The sequence below is a fragment of the Rhinolophus hipposideros genome, assembly GCF_964194185.1.
Source record: "Rhinolophus hipposideros genome assembly, chromosome: 2".
Taxonomy (NCBI): domain Eukaryota; kingdom Metazoa; phylum Chordata; class Mammalia; order Chiroptera; family Rhinolophidae; genus Rhinolophus; species Rhinolophus hipposideros.
The window spans coordinates 82572160-82598082 of NC_138048.1; the positions used below are offsets into that span (position 1 = coordinate 82572160).

Consider the following 25923-nt stretch of genomic DNA (forward strand, 5'->3'; position numbering starts at 1 on the left):
TAAATGACTTAAACTCTCCAATCAAAAGACAGACTAGCTAAATAAATTAAAAAATCAAGATGCAATTACATGCTGTCTACAAGAGACTAACCTTAGGTATAAATTGCCTGAAAGTGAAAGGATGGAAAAAGATATTCCATGCAAATGGCAATCAAAAGAGAGTATGGATGGACATATTTATATTAGAAAAAATAGAGGTTAAATCAAAAACTGTCAAAAGAGGCATTAGGTAATAACAAAAGGGTTATTTCACCAGGAAGATAGAATAATTATATATACACCTAATACCAAAGTACTCAAATATATGAAGCAAACATTAACAGAACTAAAAGGAGAAATAGAGAGTAACATAATAATAACAGGAGATTGCAATACTCTACCTTCAATAATGGGTAGAACTACCATACAGCAGATCTATAAAGAGACAGAGGGCTTGAACAATATTGTGCCAATGAAACCTAATAGACATATACAGAACACTCCACCCAACAGCAGCAGAATATACATTTGTCTCAAGTGCACATGGAACCTTTTCCACAACAGAGCACATGGTAGACCACAAAACAAGTCTTAACAAATTTAAAACAATTGAACACTTACAAACTATCTTTTTTGACCACAACAAAATGAAACTAGAAATCAACAACAGCAGAAAAACTAGAAAAATCCATAAATATGTAAAAATTAAACAACATACTCTTGAAAAACCAATGACTCAAAGAAGGAATCACAAGGGAAATTAGAAAACATCTTGAGAAAAATTAAAATTAAATCATAACATATCAAAACTTATGGGTTGCAACAAAAGTAGTTTTAAGAGGGTAGTTTATAGATGGAAATGCCTGCATTAAAAAAGACAAAAGATATCAAACCAAAAACCTAACTTTACATCTCAAGGAACTAGAAAAATAAAGAACGACACCAAAAGTTAGCAGAAAGAAGGGGTTAATGATTAGTGCAGAAATATCAAAACAGAGTACAGAAAAACAATTTTTTTAATTAATAAAATCAAAAGTTTGTTTCTTGAAAAGATCAAATAAATTGGTAAGCCCTTAACTAGACTATGGAAAAAAAGACTCAACTAAAATCAGATATGAGAGAGAACACGTTAAAATTGATGCCAAAGAAATAAAAAGTGTTATGAGACTACTATGAACAATTATACACCAACAAATTGGATAACCTAGAAGAAATGAATAATTCCTAAATACGTCCAACTTACAAAAACTATATCATGGAGAAATAGAAATCTGGACAGACCTGTAACACATAAGGACATTGAATCAGTAATCAAAAACATCCCAACAAATAAAAGCCCATGACCAGATGGCTTCACTAGAGAATTCTACCAAACATTTAAATAGGACTTAATGACAAACCCTCTCAAACTCTTCCAAAAAAATGAAGAAGAGGAAGCACATCCAAATTCATTTTATGAGCCAACATTATTACCCCAACACCAAAGCCACACAAAATACTACAAGAAGAGAAAACTACAGACCAATATCCATGATGAATAATGATGTAAAATCCACAACAAAATACTAGCAATCTAAATTCAACAGCACATTAAAACAATTATACACCATAACCAAATGGGATTTTTCCCTTGAATGCAGGGAATGTTAAATATACAAAAATGTAATATACCACATTAACAGAATAAATGACAGAAATCACATAATCATCTCGATTGATGTGGGAAAATATCATTTGACAAAATTAACACCTTTTTGTGATAAAAAAAAAAAACTCAACAAACTAGAAATAGAAGGAAATAAAATACAGGTTATATATGAAAGACCCAGTGCTAACATCATACTCAACAGTAAAAAACTGAAATCTTTTCTCTACGGTCAAAAGCAAAGCAAGAATACCCATTCTTGCCACATCTATTCAACATATTTCTGAAATTCCTAGCCAGAACAATTATGGCAACTAAAACAACAAAAATAAAAGGAATCTAAATTGGAAAGGAAGTAAAATTATTTATTTACAGATGACATGATTTTGTATGTAGAAAACCGTAAGATTACACAAAACAAAACAAACAAAAAAAACCCAGTTAGAACTAATAAATTCAATAGTTGCAAGTTACAGAATCAACACTCAAAAACCAATTGTGTTTCTATACAATGAAAAATTTGAAAAGAGAATTAAGAAAATAATCCCACTTACAATACCATTAAAAAGAACAAAATACTTAACTTGGTTAAGAATAAACTTAACTAAGGAGACAAAAGTTTACTGAAAAACACAGCTGGAAGATATTAAATATGACACAAATAAATGGAAAGACATCCCATGTTCATGGTTTGGAAAGACCTAATATTGTTAAAATGTTCATACTAACAAAGCTATCTTCAGATTCAATGCAACCCCTATCAAAATCTCAATGGCATTTTTTTTGCAGAAATAGGAAAACAATGTCTAAAATTGATATAGAATCTCAAAGGACCCTAAAAAGCCGAAAGGATCTTGAGAACGAGCAAAGCTGAAGTCCTCATACTTCCTGATTTCAAAATACTTTACAAAGCTACAGTAATCAAAGTAGTATGATACTGACATACAGACAGACATATAGACAAATGGAACATAACAGAGGGCCCAGAAATAAACCCTCGTGTATATAGTCAAATGCTCCTCAGTAACAGTACAAGACTACACAAAGAGGACATGATAGTCTTTTCAATAAATTTTGGGAAAATTGGATGTCCACATGTAAAAGAATAAAAATGGACTCTTATCTTGCCCCATATGTAAAAATTAACTCAAAGTGGATTAAAGATCTAAACATAAGACCTAAAAGTATAAAACTCCTAGAATAAAACACAGGGGAAAATCTCCGTGACACTGAAATGGGCAATGATTTCTTGCATATGACACCAAAAGCTTAAGTAATAAAAGTAAAAATAGACAAATGAGACTACAATTTCTATGTAAGAAAGGAAAGAATCAACAGAGTGAAAAGACAACCTATCAAGTTGGAGAAAATATTTGTAAACCATACATTAAATAAGGGGTTAATATCCAAAATAATTTTTTGTAATTCCTGTAACTCACTAACAAAAAAAAATTAAAAATCATTTAAAAGACTCAAACATTTCCCCAAAGAAGATGTACAAATGGCCAACAGACACATGAAAAGATTTTCAACATCACTAAATCATCAGGGAAAAGCAAATCAAAACCACTAGATATCACCTTCCACTTGTTAGGATGCCACTATCAAAAGAAAAAACAACTTTTTCACAAGTGTTAAAAATTTTTAAAAAAACTTTTCAACAAGTGTTGGAGAGGATATGGAAAACCTGGAACTCTTATTGGTGAAATTGTAAAATGATGTAGCTGTTATGGAAAACAATATGGAGGTTCCTCAAAAATTTTAAAATAGAACTACCATATGATTCAACAATTCCACTTCTGGGTATATATCCAAAAAAGAACTGAACACAGTATCTTGAAGAGATATTTGCACACCCATGTTCACTGCACCATTATTCACCATATCCAAGATGTGGAAGCAAACTAAATGTCTGTCGATGGATGACTAGATATAAAATATGGTACATACACACAATGGAATATATTCAGGCTTTACAAACAAGGAAAATCCTGTCCCATGCCACAACATGGATAAAACCAGGGACATTATGCTAAGTGAAACAAGCAAATTAAACATTAGAAAGTACATAATTCCATTTATATGAGTTGTCTAAATCAATCAAACTCATAGAAACAAAAAGCAGAATGGTGATGACAGGAGATTGGAGGAGCAGGAAACTGGGAGCTGTTCCATGGGTATAGAGTTTCAGTCATGAAAGGTGAAAAAGTTCTAGAGATTTTCTGTACAAAAATGAGCATATGGTTAACTATACTGAAATAGGCACTTAAAATTTGTTAAAAATTGTAATTTTTTTAACCACAATTAATATGAGTATCACAGATACATACAAACATAAAAGCTAAAATTTTAAATGCAAGTTAATACCATGAGATACTACTAAAGCCTACCACTTTGCCTAAAGTTAAAACGACTGAAAACACCAAGTGTTGGTGAGTTTGCACATAACTGGAACTCATGTACACTGTTGGTGGGAATACAAAATAATACAGCCATGGAAAACTTTTGACTGTTCCTTATAAAACTAAACCAGACACCTACCCTATGACTCATTAAGTTTATTACTTAAAAGAAATATATATAGATATCAATAAAAAGCCTTGTCAAAGAAATGTTTATAATAGCTTTATTCATAACAGCCAAACCCAGAAATAGCCCAAGAGCCTATAAATAGGAAAACAATAAACAAACTATGGTACATACACTAGTTAGAAAAAAAAAAAAGGAACACAGATCGAAGCATTTTGCTAACTGTAAGAAGCCATGTGCAAAATATTACTATTATATGATTACATTTACATAAAATTCTAAGGAAAAATGTGATATACCCATACAATAGAATACTAGTCAATAAAAGGAATGAACTACTGACATACACAACATGGATAGGTCTCAAAGTACAGTGCTGAATAAAAATTTGTAGCACTAATATGAGAATTAATCTATGGTAGAAAAAAATCAAAACAGTGGCTGCCTCTGAGAACGTAAGCAGAAATTTGGCAATGATTATGATGGAATTTTCTATAGTAATGATAATGTTCTGTATCTTGACAAGTACATGCATTTGTCACAACTCAACAAGTGTGCGTAAATTTTGCGTATTTCAATATACATAAATTTTGCTTCAAAGAAAAAATTTAAGTTTTTTGCTTTCAAAAGAAAAATTTGTAAAGGAATACTAAACTCTGCTTTATGATAAGTATGTTGATATACAAGGTGTGATCACAAAATACTGTGAATGTTTAAATTCAAAAAAAAATTATTACAGTAAAAGACACATTGCCATTAATACCTCTCAAAATACTCCACCTCGCTTCGAACACACTTATCCCACCGTTCTGGCCACTTTCTGAGGCAGTTCTGGAAGTCCTCTTTTGTGAGTGTCTTTAGTTGCGCTGTTGTGGCTGCGTCAATCTCCTGAATCATTTTGACTTTGGGGAAGAGCCAGAAGTGGCACAGTGCCCGATCCAGTGAATAAGAGGGATGAGGACACACCATAATGTTTTCATTTGATAGAAATTGCCACACCAGAAGCGATGCGTGACACAGAGCACTGTCATGATGGAGGGTGATTTACAGCACACTTTAAAACATACCTTCTCTCAACTGTAGCTCACACCCAACTGACTGCACCCAACAAGCTGAAACTTATCACACACTGCTACTAAGATTCGATGCGCTGCTTCCTGTATTGAAGATCCCTGCCTTTCTGTTGGATGGCACTCGGCGCAGCATTCATCGTATTTTGTGATCACAATGGAAAGGCTCCATGTCACACATCACTTCTGGTACAGCAATTTCTGTAAAATAAAAACATTATCGTGTGTCCTCATCCACCTTATTCACCAGATCTGGCACCACACAATTTCTGGCTCTTCCCCAAAGTCAAAATGACCATGAAAGGCAAACATTTTGAACCGATTAAGGACATAGAGGCAGCCACGACGGCACAACTAAAGACACTCATGAAAGAGGACTTCCAGAACTGCTTCAGAAAGTGGCAAGAATGATGGCTGGCATAAGACTTTTTGAGGGAGATTTAATTTTGAGGGAGATTAATGGCAATGTGTCTTTTACTGTAATTTTTTTTTTATTTAAACAATCACGGTATTTCTTGATCACACCTTGTATCCAAAGGAAATGAAAACAGGATCTCAAAGCAATATCTGCACTCCCATGTTCATTGCAGCATTATTCACAATAACAAACATATGGAAACAACCTAAGTGTCGGTCAACAGATGAATGGATAAGGAAGACATTACATACCAGGGGTGCCAAAAAAAGTATACATTTTAAGAGACGTTATCTATGTATTACTTTTCAAAGTTGAAGTAAATTAAGGTAGCAACACGTAGCATAACGTACACTAAAAAGATAGTGCCAATCAAATAAATGCTAGAGTCATTCATAGTATTACAATTTTAATACATTTTGTCCTCGCTTAAAATGTGTATATATATTTTTGGCTCCTTCTGTATTATGTGGGGGTCGGGGGGATATTATTCAGTCATGAAAAATAAGGAAATCCTGCCATTTGTGACATCTGTGGACCCTGAGGGCATTATGCCAACTGAAATAAGTCAGAGAAAGACAAACACTGTATTTTATCACTTATATGAAAAATCTAAAAAAGCCAAACTGAGAAACAGACTAGAATGGTATTGACCAGGGGCTGAGGAGTGGGGGAAATGGGGTCAAAGAGTACAAACTTCCAGGTATAAGATGAATAAGTTCTGGTGATCAAATGTACAGCATGTTGATTGTACTTAGCAGCATTGTATTATATGTACATTTGAAAGTTTCTAAAAGAGATCTGAAATATTGTTCTCATAAAAAAGAAACGGTGATTATGTGACATGATGGAGGTGTTAGCTAAGGTTACAGTGGTAATAAGTCTACAATATATAAGTATATCGAAGCAACAGGTTGTACACCTTAAACTTACATAATGTTGTATGTCTATTATATCTCAATAAAATTGAAAAAAAGTAAAATAAACAGAGACTTCTGTAGACTTCATATACAGAAACAATAAATGTTTAGATATTATAATGGTAGTAAAAACCTCATTGGTAGTAAAAAAGCTAAAATATTTTGGAATAATACATTAGCAAGATGTTAGCAAGAAATGAGTAAAATTTATATGAGGAAGACTTCAAAACACTCCTGAATTACAAAAACACTAGACTAGAACAAATGAAAAACCATCTCTTTCTTCTTTGAACAACTCAACATGATAAAGATATCAGCTCTCCTTAATTTTTAACTTTAATAAAATCCCCCCAAAATACCAACAAGCCTTTTAAATGAATCTAAATGAATTAATACCAAAGTTTATATGAAAAAATAAACAGTTCACATGAAAAGAACAGCCAGGAAAACATTGAAAAAGAAAAATTAAAGGTCAAAGGGGGGACTAGCCCTACCCAACATTAAAATGTACTATGAAAATTCTATAATTGTAAGTGTTGTACTAGTTTATAACTAGACAAGCAAACCAGTAGAATATATATACAGTCAAGATTAAAAGACTCAGGTACTAATAGAATTTAGTCCATTAGCACTAACTGGACATTAGTACTAATTTGGCATCACAAAATCACTGGGGCAAAGATGGACTTTCTAATAAATGGTGACGTGACAACAGCCAATTGGGGAAAAAAGGTCCATACCTCATATCATACACAAGAATAAATTCCAATATATCAAAACGTCTAATTGTAAAAAAATGAAACAAATATATTAGAAAACACATCAACAAATCCCTCTGCATCTAGATGTAAGGAAAGAATTTCTCTACGTTCTGAATATAAGGAAAGATGTGATGAAAGAAGAGTGATAAATTTGACCATATAACAGAAAAAACCTTTGCATGGTCAATAAATACCATAAGTAAAATCAAAAGACAACCAAAAAGCTGAGAGAAAATATTTGCTATTTGTATCACAGCTAAAGGGCTAATATATCTAGTAAGTAACCCTTAAAAATTAAAGGGAAAAAAAAGACCAAAACCCCGAAAGACATGAAGAGAAAATTCACACGCAAAAAAGATAGAATAATGGTCCTCAAACATATGCAAAGACGTTCAACCTCATATATGAAAAAAAGAAATAAAAACTAAAACTACACTAAAATACCATTTCTTATTTATCATATTGGCAAACATCTAAAAATGTTCTCTTGGTGAGGCTGAAGGAAACAGGCCTCTCATACAATACTGACAGGAATTTGGCAATTTCTATCAAAACTACAAACACTTACCTTTTGATCTAGCAATCCTACTTCTAGGAGTTTCCCCTGAAGACACACGTCCAACCATATAAAAGTACTCATACACAAGGTTAATCATGGCAGCCTTTTAGTATAGTAACTACAAAATATGGTACGATATTATTAATGTCCATACCTAGGAGACTGGCTAAACAAACTGTGATGCATTCACACAATGAAGTACTAAACAACTATAAAAAATGAGTAAGATTACTATTAACTGATAGAGTGATTTCCAAAATATATTAGTATACAACAACAAAAAAAGCAAAGTGCAAAAGAGTATTTAGAGTATGCCACAGATGTAACTAATATTTTGTCTAAAAGGAAACATAGGAAAGCTAAAATATCAAACTAACATAATTAGTTACCAAGGTCATGGTTAGGAATAAGACATTAGGGAGAAAGGGGAGTGATACTTCTCTGCATACACTTTTTACTATGTAAGTGCTCTCTTTTGAAACCACATTAACATTTCATACACTACCATAAAGGGAGGGGACAAAAAAATAAAGTAAAAAAAATTTAGGGGAATAAAAAACTTAAAATGTAAACAGAAACAAATGAACTCTTCGAAGAAATTAACTACAAAAGTGAGGAGAATTTTACCCCCCAGAATAAAAATAAAAAGAATCATAAAAAATATTGAACTCTGGTTTATAAGTTTGTTTTTCATAGTGGTACATATCAGAAATTCTGAAACTATCTTCTGTGTATTCTAGAATTGAGGAAATAAGTAAATATACTGTGGATAAGAGGAATAGGTTTCTCACTGTTGCAAAAGGAAGTGATATTATATGAGTGATATAACATGTAAGTGATATATGTACATGTCACAACTTGAGTACTTAAGAACATAAAAATTATACTGAAAAGTATACTCATCTAATTACTTTATAACTTATCCATGGAAAGTGCAGCAAACTTCACATATTAGACTCCCCACCTCCCGCCATCCCCCAGAATATGCCGCATTTTTCAATTATATTTTGCACATGTAAAAACAAAGTTTTTCTGAAAGTTTTGACTTTCCCTGACTGAAATCATTCATTTCCATTAAAAAGCACAGAAATCATTAACAATTCACCTTCAGATTCAAAGTCATATAGTAATTTGTCTATGAAAAACTCATCACATTCATTTTCTTTATTTAAAGTAAAGCCTTGATTAACTATAAGGTTCAAGGAATGAGTTGTTCAATTATCTTGTTAAACAAAGATTAACCTAGAAACTCCGTTTAAATATTTTGAAGAATAAATTCCTAAAATGTGTTTTCCAAAATAACATAGAGTATAGGATATAAGAGATGGATATTGTATTTTCTCAAAATTTAGGACTTTTCAGTGTCTCCAGATTATTTAGTTATTGGCAGTAAAATGCAGAAGCGTCAATGCAAGAGGCGGAGAAGTTGCTACTTTGAATAACCTCTGAACTTGTTTCCTCATATACAAAATAAAGGTATTACCCTAAATGACTGCCTGACAGAGTTATACAATTCAAATTACTAAATGCCTGTGTGCTATATAGTTTATTGTTGACTAGACATCACTGCCATTCCTTTTGAGGTCTTCCTTGCATTGCAAAGGAAAAGAAATTAACATTTCCAGATTGTTGTCTGGAGGTAGGTGTCTAAATATTAGGTTGGTGCAAAAGTAACTGCAGTTTAAAAAGTTAAAAATAACTGTAAAAATCTCAATTACTTTTGCACCAACCTAATAGATAGGCAGAGCAGCAGCTTCCAGGTGAGTAGTTTCTTAAATCTGGAAAGTTCTTAAGATTTCCAGTGACTTTTGGGAAAACAACCAGCTTCCATGCTTCGGGCTGAAATAATCAGTGACAGCTTCCCTAATTCCCTGAGCCCTTCTAAAGGTTATATAAAGCCTTTAATTTCCTGTGTTAAAACACTAATGCTTGGAATTGAGTGGCTTCTGTTTTCCTAATCAAACTCTGATTGATTCAGGGTATGTGGAAATACCCTATAAACTGAAAAAGACCATATAAAAGCATGGATTATTATTTCTACTCCCACTGATAGGGAATTTCAATTGAAGTTGTTTTCTGGTAATCAGCCTCTTTTTAGACAAATCAATATATCTAAAATAAAGCTTTCCTTCTACAAATCAATGAAACTTCCTTACCACAAAAATCAGTTCTCCACCTAACTTCATTTCCCCAATTAATTATCCAATCAATCAAGGCATGTTTACTAAGCAAGGTATTATGCTAGGTACCAAATGATTCCCCCTTCAAGAGTTTATAATACATGAGAACAACAAAGACACAATATTCATAATATAACTGTTACATATCAGGAACCACAGGTGATGGTGGGTCACAGAAAGGGTGGATTAAATTTGACTTGGGAGTAAAAAGGTAAAAATCAAAAAAGGATTTAAGGCAGAAGAGAATTAAAGGTTAAATAAAACTGAACATTAAAGGGTAGGAACACTTCTCAAAGTAGAGATAAAGCAACAAACTGGAAGAGCTTGCTCAAATAAACAAAGCTAGCAACTCAGGTCCATGTATAGGCATGTAATACAAAGCCTATCTGTGGAATGTGTACAAAGGAGAGGAGACTGAGGCAAAAAGTAAAACAAGGCTAGAAAAGCTGAACATTTGGACTTTACTACTATTATCCAACTTCAGATTCATAGAGAGATTTATAAAATGTTATGCCTAGATAACAAAACCAGGCTGCTAATATACCCCCACAACTATAGCCTAATAATAGTATGAAGAACTAAACAGGGAAAAGAAACTAACCTTACTAAATTCCTGTTTTTATCCTAACACTCCGCTGCTCAGAGATGTTCAATAATTTCTGAATGCCTACTTTTATCAAGTCCCTCCATACCTTGGTCACCATCGTATTCAACCATATTTTCTACCATTACCCCCAAATGTACAACTCTCCTCAGAGAGGCTGTTCTTTGTATTATTGGCCTTTGAGCACAGTAAGAAAACAGAGATGAAGTGACGTGTATTAGTCAGCTCAGGCTACTACAGCAAAACACCACAGACCGAGCAGCTTGAACAACAGAAATTTACTTCTCACAGTTCTAGAGGCTACAAGTCCAAGATCAAGATGTCGGCTGATTTGGTTCCTGGTAAGGGCTCTTCTTGGCTTATAGACCGCTTTCTTTTCACTTGAGTCCTCACATAGCCTTTCCTCTGAGTGCAGACTCAAAGAGAAAGATCTCTTTCTCCCTCTTCTTATAAGGCCTCCTGTCCTCTTGTATTCGAACCCTACCTGTATGAGCTCACTTAACCTTAAGGACTCCACAAAGGCACTATTTCCAAATACAGTTACACTGAGGACTGGAGCGTCAACATACAAATCTAGTGGGGGACACAACCATTCACTCCATAACACACTGGATTATTTCTGAGGCAAGACCTTAAGAGATTTTGCAACTTTTTAAAATGCTTCCCTCATATGAAAAAGCCCAGCCTAGCCTACTGGAAGACTAGAAGCCACAGGAAAACTAAAGCATCCCAAATAATAGTCAACAGCCAGCACCAAATGCTAGATTGAGGCCACACTGGACCATGTAGTTCCAGTCAAGCTATCAGATAACTGCAATCATGAGTGACCCTAGGCAAGACTAATAGAAGAACTCCAGCTGAGCTCAGGCAAGATTGTAAAATCTTGAGAAAATAAATGATTATTGCTTTAGGTTACTAAATTTGGGGATAGTGTGTTACAAAGCAACAAATATCTGACATGGCATACCTTCTTGTTCTGCTTTTTGACCTAGACCTTTGAACTCTATAGGATTTCCCTCGACCCCTTGAGCGACTTCGACTTCGTTTTCTTCTAGAGCCATAAGAAGAGCTACTGCTTGATCGATGCCTGCGTCTGAAATTAAATATAATCAAGTATTATTGATATAAAAAAATTTATGAGCATTAAGGAGAAATCATCTAGATTCTAAAACTTCATCTCATTTTTACTATGTCTTACTCCTTGCTAGAGGCAGACAGAAATAAAACGTTATTCCTTTTGAACAGTCAGATGATTGATTTCATAATTTTGTGATTGAATCAGCTACTAATGAAGACATTAGGGGTCTTAAGGCGTATACAATCTTCTCAAATATTACCAGATAATATGATAACTGTACCAGTTTATATCGACTTGTCTACAAAGACTAGACAAAGGATGAGGACACTGAACTCATGGGTTGGGCCTGGCAAAAACCAACCAACCAACCAACCGTTGCATTGGGACTTAACCCTCATAACACATGACTACTAAAAGAAAAATGTTTTACTCAGAAAAATTAAAAGTACAAAAACATAAAAACTCTAAAGAATGTCACTCTCATTATTATGTAGGTAAAAATTATGAAAATCACCTTCTATCATAAGAATGTGAGCGAAGCTGAAGATCTCTGGACCAAGACCTTGACTTTGACCTTGATTTCCTTCCACCTTTCTTTCGGCTGTATGTCCTACTATCTGAAGAACTACTTGAAGATGACCGTCTACGGTGTTTCTTTTTTCTCTTGCTTCTGCTTTCTTCTTCGGTATCTGATGACCGGCGTCCCATTTCTACAAGTTTAAATTCAAAGAAAATTATTGCTAACATAATGGCACAATGGATAAAATGAAGTGATTTTTTTTTAACTTTATAAAAATTTTTGAAGTCCCAGAGCAGAATTTTAAATGTACCTGGCATCTTAACAAGACATGAGAAACAGTTCTAGTACAGTCTTCTAGGATTATCAATTAACCGGTTGTACAATTTGTAAACACTTGAATTTGTCCTAAATTTTTTCAAATGTCTCTCAAAAGAGTCAACCCTCAGGACAGCTCATTATAACAATTTTCTTATATTTTTAAGTTGCATTTATTATTAACTACATGATATTTGGTTTAGGGAATAACTACCTAATCCTTCGTTTTCACATTCCCTAAAGATAAAAGATACTTTACCATCTTTTAGAATTACGTTTTTCTAATTGAAAATTCTAAATTTTTGTAAATTAATAAGAACTCATTAGTCATCAACAAAGTACAAATTGAAACAATACACTATCTACGTGTCACTTGTGAAATGTGAGGGAGGAAATATTAAGTGCCAAGGTTGATGAGGTTATTGCGAAGTCAGTCAGCTATTCACAATGCTGGTGTCTTTATAGTGTGGTGGTATAATCCTTCCAGAAAGCAATAACAATTTAAATGGTCATAAAAATGTTGACTATTCTTTACAAAGTAATCCTACTTCTAGGAATATATCTGAAATGTTTTTATTAAAAAAAAGGTATAATCATGAAGGTATCCATTATAGCATTATTAAAACTATATCTAGTGAGACTACAATTTAAGAAAATATGTAACATGAAGAAGAGCAAAAGATAAAATTGATTATATTTAAGTAACAAAACTGGATAATTTTTTTCTTTTTTTCACTATTTTCTTATATGGCTTTGGTGATGTTTGCATATTTAGTAAACAAACGGAAAAAACATACAGAAATAGAACTTAAGGTTTTTATATTTACGAATTAACATAGCTGATAAGAAACTTGTCTTAAAGTTAGCCTTTAAATTCTCATCCGCAATCTTATTTTTCTTTAATGAAATAGTTATTAGCTATCTTTCAATCCTATGTAATGGTTAAGATAAATGGTTAATGAATCAGATAAACAAAAATCTCATACTTTCCTTCAACACTTATTCAAAATAAGTTAAATGTCATTACTATACACAAAGCAATGTGTTAAATTACAGCTTTGTTTTCAGAATTGTCAGGTAAGCCATCCCCTCCTGGACTCCAATGCACTACCAGTTGAAAATTGCTGTTAGGATTCAATTCAAAACTATATGCTATTTACTGAGAGCCAACAATAGACTTTCAACATAGTTCTGAACCTCCAAGTTGTTCACATTTCTAACACGTTTTTCCTAACACTTTTTTGTTTTAGTTCAACAAAACATTGGGAAGACTTGGTTTTGAAACTCAGTAAATTGCTAGCATATTTAAGCCAAGTACCCTCATTGAAAAATGAAACTGCACTGGGTAAAAGATCACCATGATCCTTTCCAACTTCAAAATACTGCGATTATGAAATTACACATACATATATATTTAAATATGTCTACATAATATCCACATATATATATCCATATATCCATTATATATAACCATGTGTGTGCGTGTATGTTTCCATTAAGGAATTTGTACATAATTGAGTGATAAAGGTCATTAAATTTTCTTATTTCCTGGCTTTTTCTTTCTTTCTTGTTTTCACTTTTAAGCAGTTAAGAACTTTCTTTATCCACAAGTAACCATTTAAGCTAATATGAGCTTTTATTATGTTCTTATTATACTGGTAAAAAAAATACTAAAATGAGAGTAAAAGTATAAATTCACAAAGATAAAAGAGACTAGAAAACAACAGGAATAGTAGACAAGATATGTCAACAAATTTTTAGCAAATGAAAAACAGATGGAGGATTTAAAGCTAAAAGAACTAAATATCAAGCAACTGCAGAGAATTCCAACAAGAGAAAAGCCAATTCACATAGCTAAAATCAGAAAGGATCAGGAATTTTAGATACAGGTTACCACGGTGGACACAATTAGGCATGCAAATAAAAATGGAAGAATTGGTAGAAAGTAAATAAAAGAAGTAATCTCTCAGGTCCCCTTTCCCATCCAACCCAGAGAGGTGACTATCCCAGGAAAGGTGGTTTATTTAGGAAAAAATAACAAAACAATAAAGCATCAAGTCCAGGGGCACAGTAAAGGAGGGAAGAGAGATGATAAACTAAAAGTTAAAGGGATTACATGAAAGTTAACACTAATGGTAAATACTATAACTCTCTGTGTGCTGGGAGCCAAGATTTCTGGCAAAGGATTCATCTATGCAAAAACTGAATAGTATCTGATGAAAGATACACTATAAGTATTTGAAGGTACCTCCAAAAAAAGGCCAGGTCCTCACCCAAACACCCAAAACCAAGCCCGCTAGTTAACAAGCCCAAACTTTAATCTTTTTTTCTCTAAACCAGTTTTCTGTTGACTTTTCAGTGAAAAAAAAAAAAAGAAATAACCAATCACGTGATGAAAGCCTTGATCCTGAGAGACAGAAACCAAAACAAAAAGAAAAAAAGCAACTCATAGTAAACCAGGAATACACAGAAGAGAACTTCAAGGAAAAAAATATCAGTTAATTTCCTGAGGAATATATGAGAAGATGATCCAGAAAACAAGAATAGGAGGAACATCCACAGAACGAGAGAAAAAGCTTGGAATTTAAAAAAAATGATAATTTGAAAAAAATACAATAGGGATTAGGAATAGAGACAGTGGAAATGGAATGGCTGTATGCAATGTCAGAGGGGTAGTAGATGGGGGGAGGGGGATTATCACTGTGTGAGGGATATAAATGACAAATGTCCATTACGTTGTTTTGTACACTTGAAACTAAAAAAAAAAATACAATAGAGTTAAAAGATAATGTCAAAGGACTCAAAGAAAGTACTAAGAAAAAGATTAAAAATAGGAGGTAAAAGAGGATCAATCCAGGAAGTCCAATATCCAATTGATATGCATTCCATTTAAAAAGAACAGACAAAAGAGACAAAGAAAAATGTCCAAAGAATAATTCAAATGAATTTCCAGAATTAGAAGACATGAATTGCCTTAAGTCCCTGGGACAATGAATTTAAAAAGACACCAGACATACCGTGTTTCCCCGAAAATAAGACCTAGCCACACCATTAGCTCTAAAACATCTTTTGGAGCAAAATTAATATAAGACCCAGTCTTATTTTAACATAAGACCCAGTCTTATTTTAACATAAGACCCAGTCTTATGTTAAAATAAGACTGGGTATAACATAATACCCAGTCTAATTTTATTATGACCAGGACTTACATAATATAATAACCGGTCTTATTTTAATATAAGACCGGGTCTTACACCGTATGTATATAAGACCCGGTCTTATATTAATTTTTGCTCCATTAGAGCTGATGGTCGGGCTAGGTCTTATTTTTGAAGAAATATGCTAACTCATAAAAATTCAGACACCAGGAATACATAGAGAATCCTAGAAACTCCTAAAGAGAAAAAAAATGGGGGAATCACAAAAGGCATAAGACTTCTCAACAGCAACACAGAAAACAATGGAGACTTGTCTTCAAAATTCTAAGTGAAAATGCTTTTCAACCTAAGGTCTATATCCAACCCAATCATTGATCTAATGAGATCATAACAAAGACATTTTCAGATATGCAAAGTCTCAATATCATACCTCACACTCCACTGAAAGGAACAGTAAACCAACAAAGATGACCTAGATTTAGAAAACAAGTGATCTAACACTACAAATAGGTAAAACATCCCAGGATGATAGTAGGCCTAGGTATAAGGGATACATCCGTCAACAAGAGGCAAAAATCCTTGCCCTTGAGGAACTGCATTCCAGTATAACAGAGGTTCTCAAAATGGGGTTTGTAGATCGCTGGGGGTCCCTAAGACTTTTCAGGGGACCCAAGAAGTAGAAACTATTTTCATTATAATACTAAAACATGATTTACCTTTTTCACTGTGTTGACTTTTTACACTGATGATGTAAAAGCAATAGTAGGCAAAACTGCTGGTGCCTTAACAGGAATCAAGGCAATGGCACCAAACTGTACTAGCAGTCACTTGCACTCTTCACTGCAATAGTTTTTAAAAACAAACAAACAAAAAAAACAACGGGCAGTTCTTCAGAATGTCCTTGGATTCCGCAAGAAACAAGAGTGCAGCTTGAACATGGGAAAGCAAAAGAAAACAAGGAAGTATGCAACCATGAAGCGAATGCTTCGTCTCAGAGATCAGAGACTTAAAGGATAGATTAAAACCTAAAAAGAAAGGAAAAAAGATCCCAGTACACTCAAGGAAAGAGAAGTCCCCCAACACCCTTCCTGCTTATTCTTCCAGTATAACACACAGCTGGGCCCACCTTCCCACATCCTGGTTGATACCAACGTTATCAATTTTTCCATTAAAGCCAAACTAGACTTAGTACAGTCAATGATGGACTGTCTGTATGCCAAGTGTATCCCTTGTATAACTGACTGTGTAATGGCTGAAATTGAGGAATTGGGGCAAAAGTATCAGGTGGGTCTAACATAACCAAGGATGCAAGATCTGAATGATTACCATGCACACCCAAGGAACCTATGCAAATGACTGCTTAGTACAGAAAGCAACTCAACACAAGTGTTATGCTGTGGCCATGGGTGACGGGGACCTTAAACGAAGCATCAGGAAGACATCTGGAGTTCCCATCATGTACGATTCTAACCATAGGTACAACACTGAGCAGATGCCAGATGATTACGGAGCCCCTTGATTCTAATTCTTAAAAGACAAAATTCCTCTGCTTTCCTTCAACCAACTTTCTGTTGCCAGTTTATGAAACATGCTACAGCATGATTATTCCACTTACCCATTTGCTCTGTTATGAGCTGAGGATGGTAAAAGACAGTCACTTTTCGATAATTGTTTTGAAAATAATATTTTTGTATCATTTGAAAATTTGTTGCATCTTTTTATAAATCCAATGACTGCTCACACACACAAAAAAGAATGCCCTTGATAAAGCAGTAAAAATCATTAATTTTATTAGATTTCAACACTTGAGCACACATCTTTTTAATAGTGTGTGATGAAATGGGAAATACACATTAACTAATGCTGCATACTGATTGATGATAGTTATCTTGAGAAAAGGCATTTGTGTACCTGAATTGCAAGTTGAACTAGCTGCTTTTATCATGAAACACTATTTTTATTTTAAAGAATTATGATTATTCAGACCTACATATTTGGCAGACATTTTCTCAAAAATAAATGGAGTCTTTCATTTAAAAGAAAACTGACATTTTCTTTTAAATTTTAAATTTAAAATTTAAATTCTTTTAAATTTATTTGTTGCCAATGATAAAACTTGAACTCTCAAGCAAAATTTAGAATTTTGGATAACTTGTATCTGCTACCATGAGACTGATAGCGTCCCAGTACTTAGATTTCTCTGATGAGATCAGTGGTGATATTAACAAATGTGATTTTTTTGTTTTTAATATAACGAAGGGTGTCAACATTTGGAAGGTATGCATAACTCAGTGAAACCAGTATTTTCGAGTAGGCCAATGCATGATGTCACAGAATCATTCATGGGTAAAAAAAACCCGTTCACAGTGCAAGACAGACCAATAGATTTTAATATAACAGAATATGAAAAGATCATTGATATGGTTTCAAATACCACATTACAACCAACCTTTAAGAAATTACTACTTGTCAAGTTTTGGTGTAGTATCAAAGAAGTAATTCTCTAAAGGCTATTAAAATATACTACTTTTTCCTGAAACTAATATAATATTGTATGTTCACTATACTTTAATAAAAAAATACTTTTTTCAATACCATATCTCTATGAATACGGCTTTTCCTTGTATACTTTAAATGAAAACAACTCATCACAGCAAATTGAAGGCAGAAGCAGATGATAAGAATCCAACTGTCTTCTATTAAGCCAGATATTAGAGATGTGTAAAAAAGGAAAAAATGCCCCTTTTCTCACTAAGAATGTTTTGTTTGGAAAATATAGTTATTTTTCATATCAAAATTGTTATTTATGTTACCATATGAGTTTATTACTGTTATTTTTTTTTATTAGTTTCAGGTGTACAAGACAAGGTAATACTTAGATGTTCATCATTTATATCCCTCACACTGTGAACCCCCTCCCCCCATCCACTATCCCTCCGACCTCACACTGAACCATCACATTATATATATAAAATTATAGTTGGCATTCATTAATGTTTAGCTTCTGGTGTACAATGCCATGATCAGGTATCCACAGTATCCCTGAGGTGGTCTCCCAAATAGGACGCATGTCCATCGGATACCCAACAAAATCTTTACAACATTATTGAATACCTTCCCCAAATTATATAACTGTTATTTTGAAGTGCATTAATAAATACTATAAATTTTTCTGTTTTAATTACCAGTGCGCCGATATTTATAGATACAGCCCACATAAAGTTCTTGGGGTCCTCAACAATTTTGAAGACTGTAAAGGGATGCCAAAACTAAAAAGTCGTTGAATCACTGTTCTAAGGTACCTATAATTCTTTCCATTTTCCATTCTTGTCCAGCTTGTTAAGTCCCCATGTAAGGCATAAGGAAGTAGAAAAAAAAAAAGAAAAGGACATATAACTAATTATGTATCTTAAACAAGAGAGAATGGGGGGTTGGTTATAAATTCTTGTTTTAATTTTAAACAAAATAATTCACCCACAATAATAATTACATTTAACCCAGAAAAAGTTAATGAGAGATACAAAATCCTTCCTTAGAGGAGCCAAGTAAAATAAAGTTGAAAAACCTATGTGGGATATAAAACTGAAAGCAACAAGGGAACAAGACAAACAAAGAAACAAAAACTCATAGACACAGACAGTAGTTTAGTGGTTACCAGAGGGTAAGTGGGGAGAGAGATGGTAGAGGAGAGTAAACCGATCAAATATATGGTGATGGAAGGAGAACTGACTCTGGGTAGTGAACACACAATATGGTATATGGATTATGTATTACAGAATTGTATACTTGAAACCTATGTAACTTTACTAACCATTGTCACCCCTATAAACTTTAATTAAAAAGAAAAACCACTGTCACAAAAGTATACTTTTTCAAGTAATACATTTGCATTTCAGGAAAACTGCACTGAAGTATAATTAATCTCAATAAAAGAAAAGCCAAAAGCCTCCATTTTTATTTATTATAGATAACTTCAAATTTTTATTCAGAAAAGGAAGTGAACACTAAAAGCAAATCGAGGTAGACCCAAAAATTGTCTTCTCTATCAATGACACTGAATTCTTATTCACCACCCTAGATATATACTTACCTCTGGATTTCCATAATGTCCATATATGTAGCATAATTTCCATAATGCAGCATAAAATTGAATATACTTTCTCATTGAAGTCATGGTGGCCAATTTACATTTCACACTCCTAGTAAGTATGAACGCTTTATATTTAACTCCATTGGTAAGATGCAATGCATGGAAGGATACATTAATAGCTCTTTCTGGTAAAGGCAATGATGAATTGAGCAAAGATTTTTAAGAGTCCCACAAGCTAACAATTTTTCAATCTATCTGTAAACAGAAAAGGTGACCCAGAGGCAGAACTCCTACAGCTCTATTCTCACTCTAGTCTCTAGTATGTCCCTTTAGTCTCACTGCTGCAAACCTCACCCAACTACTGCGCTACAGAATTGAAGCCATAACAGGTAATGACTACAGTAGGACATCAATTTACAAAAACATCTTATTGCAAAGTTTAGGTGACTGAAGATGTGAAGCCAAGATGAGGTGACTGAAGATGTGAAGCCAAAGAGAGCTCAAAGGCATACATAAGTAGTTCCTTTTTCCAGGTATTAATAAAGGTACAAGAAACAATTATCTTTTCAGAAAACAGGCAGTTAGAACAAAGATTCCTAGAGGACACGACAGCTTATAATTATTTCTACACTACTCATTCGTTAGTATATCAAACTATAATCTTTTTTATCTTGGACACATGTCCAAAAAAGGGGAAAAGAATAGTCATTTCAGTGGGAAATTCACCTCAAAGAGGTAGAGAAAAGTGAAAATGGGGTTAACACCATTTAGCATAAAAAAATTCCATGAATAAATATAGAACCATGCAAAGGCAGTAAAAGAACTGAGGTAAAATTCTAGCTTAATGAGCATAACAAAGCAAAGCTCAAAAGTGACAAAGAACTGTCGAAACACTCCTCCAGATTAACAAATAAAAATCTGCAGACTAGCATCTCTTTTTTTAAAAAGCATTATCAGTCACAGGACTTTTGGTTTGAAAATGAAAGCAGAAAACATAGCTATACATCTACTGTAACAATTTTATTACATAAGTCTTCCAACTCATAACACAACTCTCCTGAGACTGGTCGAGTTGGTAAGGCAATAGCTGCCACCTGCCTTTATCTCAGTTTCAAACATTTTTAGCTCTTATTGAAGAACGTACAGTAATAAAGTGCTACCACTTCGCAGGAAATCTCCTTTGCCTGCAAAGAAGATGAATATTTATAGACGCTAAAGCTAGAGGGGCTCTCTCACCTGTTCACACCTGCTCCCATCCTTAAACCTGAGAACTCTGTGTATCTCCTTCGCTTAGGGCTTTTGTGTCTAAGTTGACAATTTGAGTACTTTTTTGTGACGACCCAAGATATTTGAGAATTTAGTTAACTACTTAGCTCGTACCTACTTGGTTGATTTACAAATAGATTACTGTTAATTCTGAAAATGCTAAAAAAAAAAGGGGGGGGAGTATTTGATAGGCTTCCAGTGTGCATTTAAAGATGTATAACCTCTGAGAAATTATGTCAAGGCTGACCTTAAATCAAGAGCAGTCAACCTATACAACAACTGCATTACATCATCTCACCAAAGTAAACAGTTTAAGAGTCGCCACATGACCTTGGTCTATGACCATAAGGCAACAAGCCCTGATGTCAAGGACACTGAGAGTTTAAGGCGAGTAGTCTTGCATGTGAAGGAAGGAAAGTCTATTTCACTCTGCACCATCTCTCCTCTCAGCAAGAGAGCCTGCAAGAATCCGGGGAAACGGAGGGAGAGGTGGATCTGCAGCGGAGACAGTGAAGTGGGTGGGGCAGGGTGCACCCGGCTGTGGCCTCTCTCTGGCTGCACCCTATTTACAGCCAGGGATGAAGCCAGCACCGGACACATGAACCCAAAATCAGTGATCAGGGACTGCGGATGGAGTGGGACAAAGAACGAAGGGGAATGGGGAGGAAGAGCGGGCTATAACTCTCTCTCCCCACCTCCAGACAGAGGGCCAGGCCTGAAGCCTGTGACCTCGCCCCACCCCACAGCCGCCCGCCGTCCTAAGACCCCAGCTTCGACCTCAAGGCTCAGAAACCGCCAGGTGCCGGACGCATGCGCACAGCGCCGTACCGCTCCGCACGCCTGGGGGCCTCCGCCCACCCCCTCGTCGCCTCCCAGACTGCGCCAGGCCCCACGCCGCCTTTGGCCGGAGCAGGGCCTCGGAACCCCGCAGCCGCGGGCGCCTCCTTCCAGGCCCCGGATGCAGGCATCACCTGGCTCCTGGCCTTCGGGATCACACCTCCCGTGGACTTGCAAGCTACGCAAACCTGGAAACGTTTCTTCAACTCTGGGCGCCCCCGGCGTCCTCCGAACTTGCTTCAGTTTAAGCTCACCGCCTTCCTGGTTCCAGCGCCAGGCAGCGTCAGCCGAGCTGCCGAATGCATCGATGGAGGCTGCCAGGCGTTAGGAGTGCCGAGGGAATAGATCGTCACGCCGCCAATTTTTTGTTTGGTGTTGGGTTCGCTCGCTTGTTTATTTGATTTTCTTATTACCAAAAAGCAATAAAGATGGGAACTCAAGAGTGTTATTGCCTTCGTAATCATCGTTATCGTCACAGATAATCAGTAAACAAATCGACGTTATAGGAAGTTATGTTTAAGACATCCCCACGTAGCAAAATTGGTTATCTCAGGCTGGAGGAGGAGGAAACTCGCCCAACAATAATAAATCATGGGAGTGTGTCTGTATAGAGTCGTGTGTGATTAAAATGTAATGATTTATTTACAAAAATGCATTAAAAGTCGGTGCTTCTTCTGCCCTGAAGGTGAAGGCACTCACAGGTTGGGTGCAAATTAGTTTCTCACATTAAAGTAACTGGTTGTTAGAGGAATGGGGGAAAGCTGCCCGAGGCATGGAGAGGAGGTTTCTTCTGAAAGAGAAATTAAGTGTTTAGGTTTTTGTTTTTTAAACCAATAGAAATTAAAGCGATTCAGCATTTTCTGCAACACGTACTCTATTATGTAGCTGTCCTTCCAAAAATATCACTCTTTCCTTATTTACTGTAAGTACGCAAAGATACGGAGGTAAATAAACTGTTGGCCTTGGTTTGGGTCGACTGTGAGAACCAACTCATTCACAGCTGCTAGATACCCAAGCTACAGTTTTCCGCAGCTATTTGAGATGGTGAAAATCAACTCCAGAAATATATTTATCATAAATGACTACCTTAAACAACCAGTTTTGAGGGACCGTTTTAAAACTTAACTACAACACTCCGTGTTTATTTTAAATAATTCAAGAGCTGGGGTCCTGAATTGTATTGGCTCTTGTATATCTGTCTGTAAGCTGTCAACTGAGCTTTACTACCAAATTTTTTAACCAAAGCTGCATTTTGAAATGTCCTGTTTTCAGACAATATTTAGCATTTAATGAAACAGCATCATTAGAACTTTATGAGTATTTATTAGCATGTGATTTCAAAACCTTGGGTTTTTGTTTTTGTTTTAAACTAAACTTCCCTTAGGCCAGTGGAATCCGTGGTTAGACACTGCAGATTTAACTCCATCTGATATCAACACCACTATTGCTAAATATACAAAGAGCCAATATGCCAGGAAAACCTAAGGGAAAATCTATTTGGTATGAATCGCGACGATTGTGTCTGAGCCTTCCCTGATTACCTTTAAAGTGGTCATCTTTTCCCCCAAGCTCAGTAGATGGAATTTGAGATCAGACTTAAAACTCATGTGCTTGAAAGGGCAAAAGAAAAGTAGCTAGTGAGACTCTTGATCCCTTACCACTTCTAGTGGTTATTTTCCTTACCACTTATAGTGGAGCTGTTTGTGAATAGTATTTAACACCTCAGTTTGAGAGCTCTTTCTGGTCATTCTGCTAAATAACCTTAAAAACGGATTTTCATAAAGGATTAAAGTTTTATGGTTATTTCCCTCTGATGATATCAGAATTAAAGTGGTTACAAATAGTAACCCTAGACTAAATGTAAAATCATGTTTCTAAATTCATATAACTTTGGAAAGTGTGACTATTTGAGTCTCTTTTGTAGCTTAATAAAATAAAAACAAGCACTCATGTAATTCATTAATATCTAAAAGGTTTTGCACTGGAACGTAAAGATCTTAATTGTTGCTCCGAAAAGTAGCTATAAATGAAATGTTTTAAGAACAAAAGATAACTTCAGAATTCAAGAATAAAAGGCAAAGTAATATTTCTAAGTGTAGTTTCCATCTTAATTTCGCCAAACGTGAACATTTTAATCTGAGTAGTGTAGGATGACAAAGTTATTTATAGCCTCTATTTACATATATTCTAGAAACACTAATAAATTGTTTTAATTGTGTTCTTTTCACAAAACTTTCAGGTTGCTTTGATGGAACTTCTCAAATTATTTGTTAACTTTGTGCTGATGTCTTAACCAATGGGTGGAAGATATACATATCAAAGTTCTGTAATTCGCTTTTATTTTTACTAAGAGTATTAGGTCCAAGAAAGTAACAAGTTACCTTAACATCAAAAGGCCTTCATTAACATTCAGACTACTTAAAAACGTCCCTAAAGCTACAGTTGAAGAGGTATATTTGTTTACACACTGAAATAAATATAACTTTCTGTATGCAAATATTTTTATGTGAGATACGTATGTGGCCACGTTTCTCACAGCAAGCTCTGTCCTGAACAATACAAATGACGCAGAAATGTAGACGTTCCTTCCATATAACTGTTCGATTAAAATAGTAGAGAGAGAGAGAGAGAGAGAGAGAGAGAGAGAGAGAGAGAGAGAGAGAATCCTTTCTCCCGGCAAGCATCTATTTTTGAAGAGTCCACAATAAATAAAATTAGATGGGGCACAAACTTAACTGTCGATTTGTTTTTAAAGTCAAGAGGGATAATCACATGCTTTTCAAAATCAGAAAATCAATTAGAATGTTTCCAAGGATGCTAAAGAAGAACTCCTGTAGTTCATTTGGGGAGGGGTCCAGATACAGGGAGTTAGTTCCAGGGGAGATATAGGCTGAGGGTCCTGAGACCTCAAAAAGGGGACGAAGTCTAGCCGTCTTTGACCTGGCGCTAAGAAACATTTTAAAATGGAATCTGTCAGGGAACAGCTGCTCGGAAAATGTGTAAAATCGACCGGCCCCTTCGAGAGGGTTTGTCCACAGAAGAATCGGCTTGGGCTCCAGGACGCAAGCAATGGGGTGAATCACAAACTCTCCAAGGCGAGGAGATTGGTGAAGACCCAGCCTCAGCTCTGGCCGCGGGCCGGGAAGCCTCTAAAAGGAGCTGGAGAGGACCCTGACTCTGGGCAGGGCTGTGAAGCCAGGCTGCCGAGCTGCGAGGTGTAGGTGAGGTGGGGGTGAGGAGCGGGGGTGTCGACTTGGAATACCGGCTCCGGATATGGCCCCGGGGCCCGGGATGCGGGCCGCCTGACGCAGGACAGGATACCAGGCAGCAGTGCGGGGCCGAGCAGTTGCCCGGCTCCCCGACGCGGAGCCGGGATACCCGACTGACGCCAGGAGCCCTGCACTTGTCAGTTTCCTCTTGGCCACGCCCTGGCGGAGTAGGTCCAGCTCCCCAGTGTTTAACTAAGTCTTGACACCAACGCAAAATCCACGCCTAATTAAATTAATTAGGGATTCTTGTCAATCCTGGATTGATGGCCAAGAGCGCAGGCGGCCGAGGCTATCTGAAACCCGGACGGCCTGGGACCTGCCTCTTCTTCCCGCCCCCTCGCGTCCCCCTTCACTGCCCTCCCACTCCAGCCCCAGCCTGCTTGGACTCCAGCCTTAATCAATCTCAATCTCTCTCTCCCTCTCTCTCTCTCTTCCCTTTCTCTCCCTCTCTCTCTCTCTCTCCCTCTCTCCGTCTCCCCCCAACCCCCACTCCTCACCCCCACCCCCACCCCCAGGTAGTGGCGCGGTGCTTCCCTGGAAGGGGCTCCCTCGGAGTTGCGAAGGGAGGTAATTTACTCAGAACAAGGGGCCGCCTTTGCGAAGTATAAATAGTGAGACTTCAAGCGCAGCGTTGCCATCAGATCTGAACTCTCCGCAGGAAGAATTGTCAAAGATCTTAACATTGAACCAGCGCGCCCGGGCAGGGAAGCATCAGTTCCCATTTCCCT

The 25923-nt window shown here is 35.7% G+C and overlaps 1 protein-coding gene and 1 pseudogene across 4 annotated transcripts in view; one reads left to right on the plus strand and one right to left on the minus strand.

Annotated features, from left to right (window-relative positions):
- The window catches only part of RSRC1 (arginine and serine rich coiled-coil 1), a 384075-nt gene extending 361869 nt beyond the window's left edge, over positions 1 to 22206 (minus strand). For 2 of the 3 annotated variants that reach the window (XM_081073945.1, XM_081073944.1), the window contains exons 1-3: positions 22061 to 22206; positions 12255 to 12450; positions 11630 to 11755 (exon numbers count right to left, since the gene is read on the minus strand). In XM_081073945.1, coding sequence (XP_080930071.1) covers positions 11630 to 11755; positions 12255 to 12448 — 320 coding nt within the window. In that variant the 5' untranslated portion in view covers positions 12449 to 12450; positions 22061 to 22206. The remainder of the gene's footprint in view (positions 1 to 11629; positions 11756 to 12254; positions 12451 to 22060) is intronic. The other variant, XM_081073946.1, reaches the window with a different exon arrangement.
- Positions 16670 to 17252, plus strand: LOC308507913 (rRNA-processing protein FCF1 homolog; annotated as a pseudogene). Its single transcript has one exon. The product of its transcript is annotated as an rRNA-processing protein FCF1 homolog (transcript).
- Positions 22207 to 25923: the final 3717 nt, after the last annotated feature.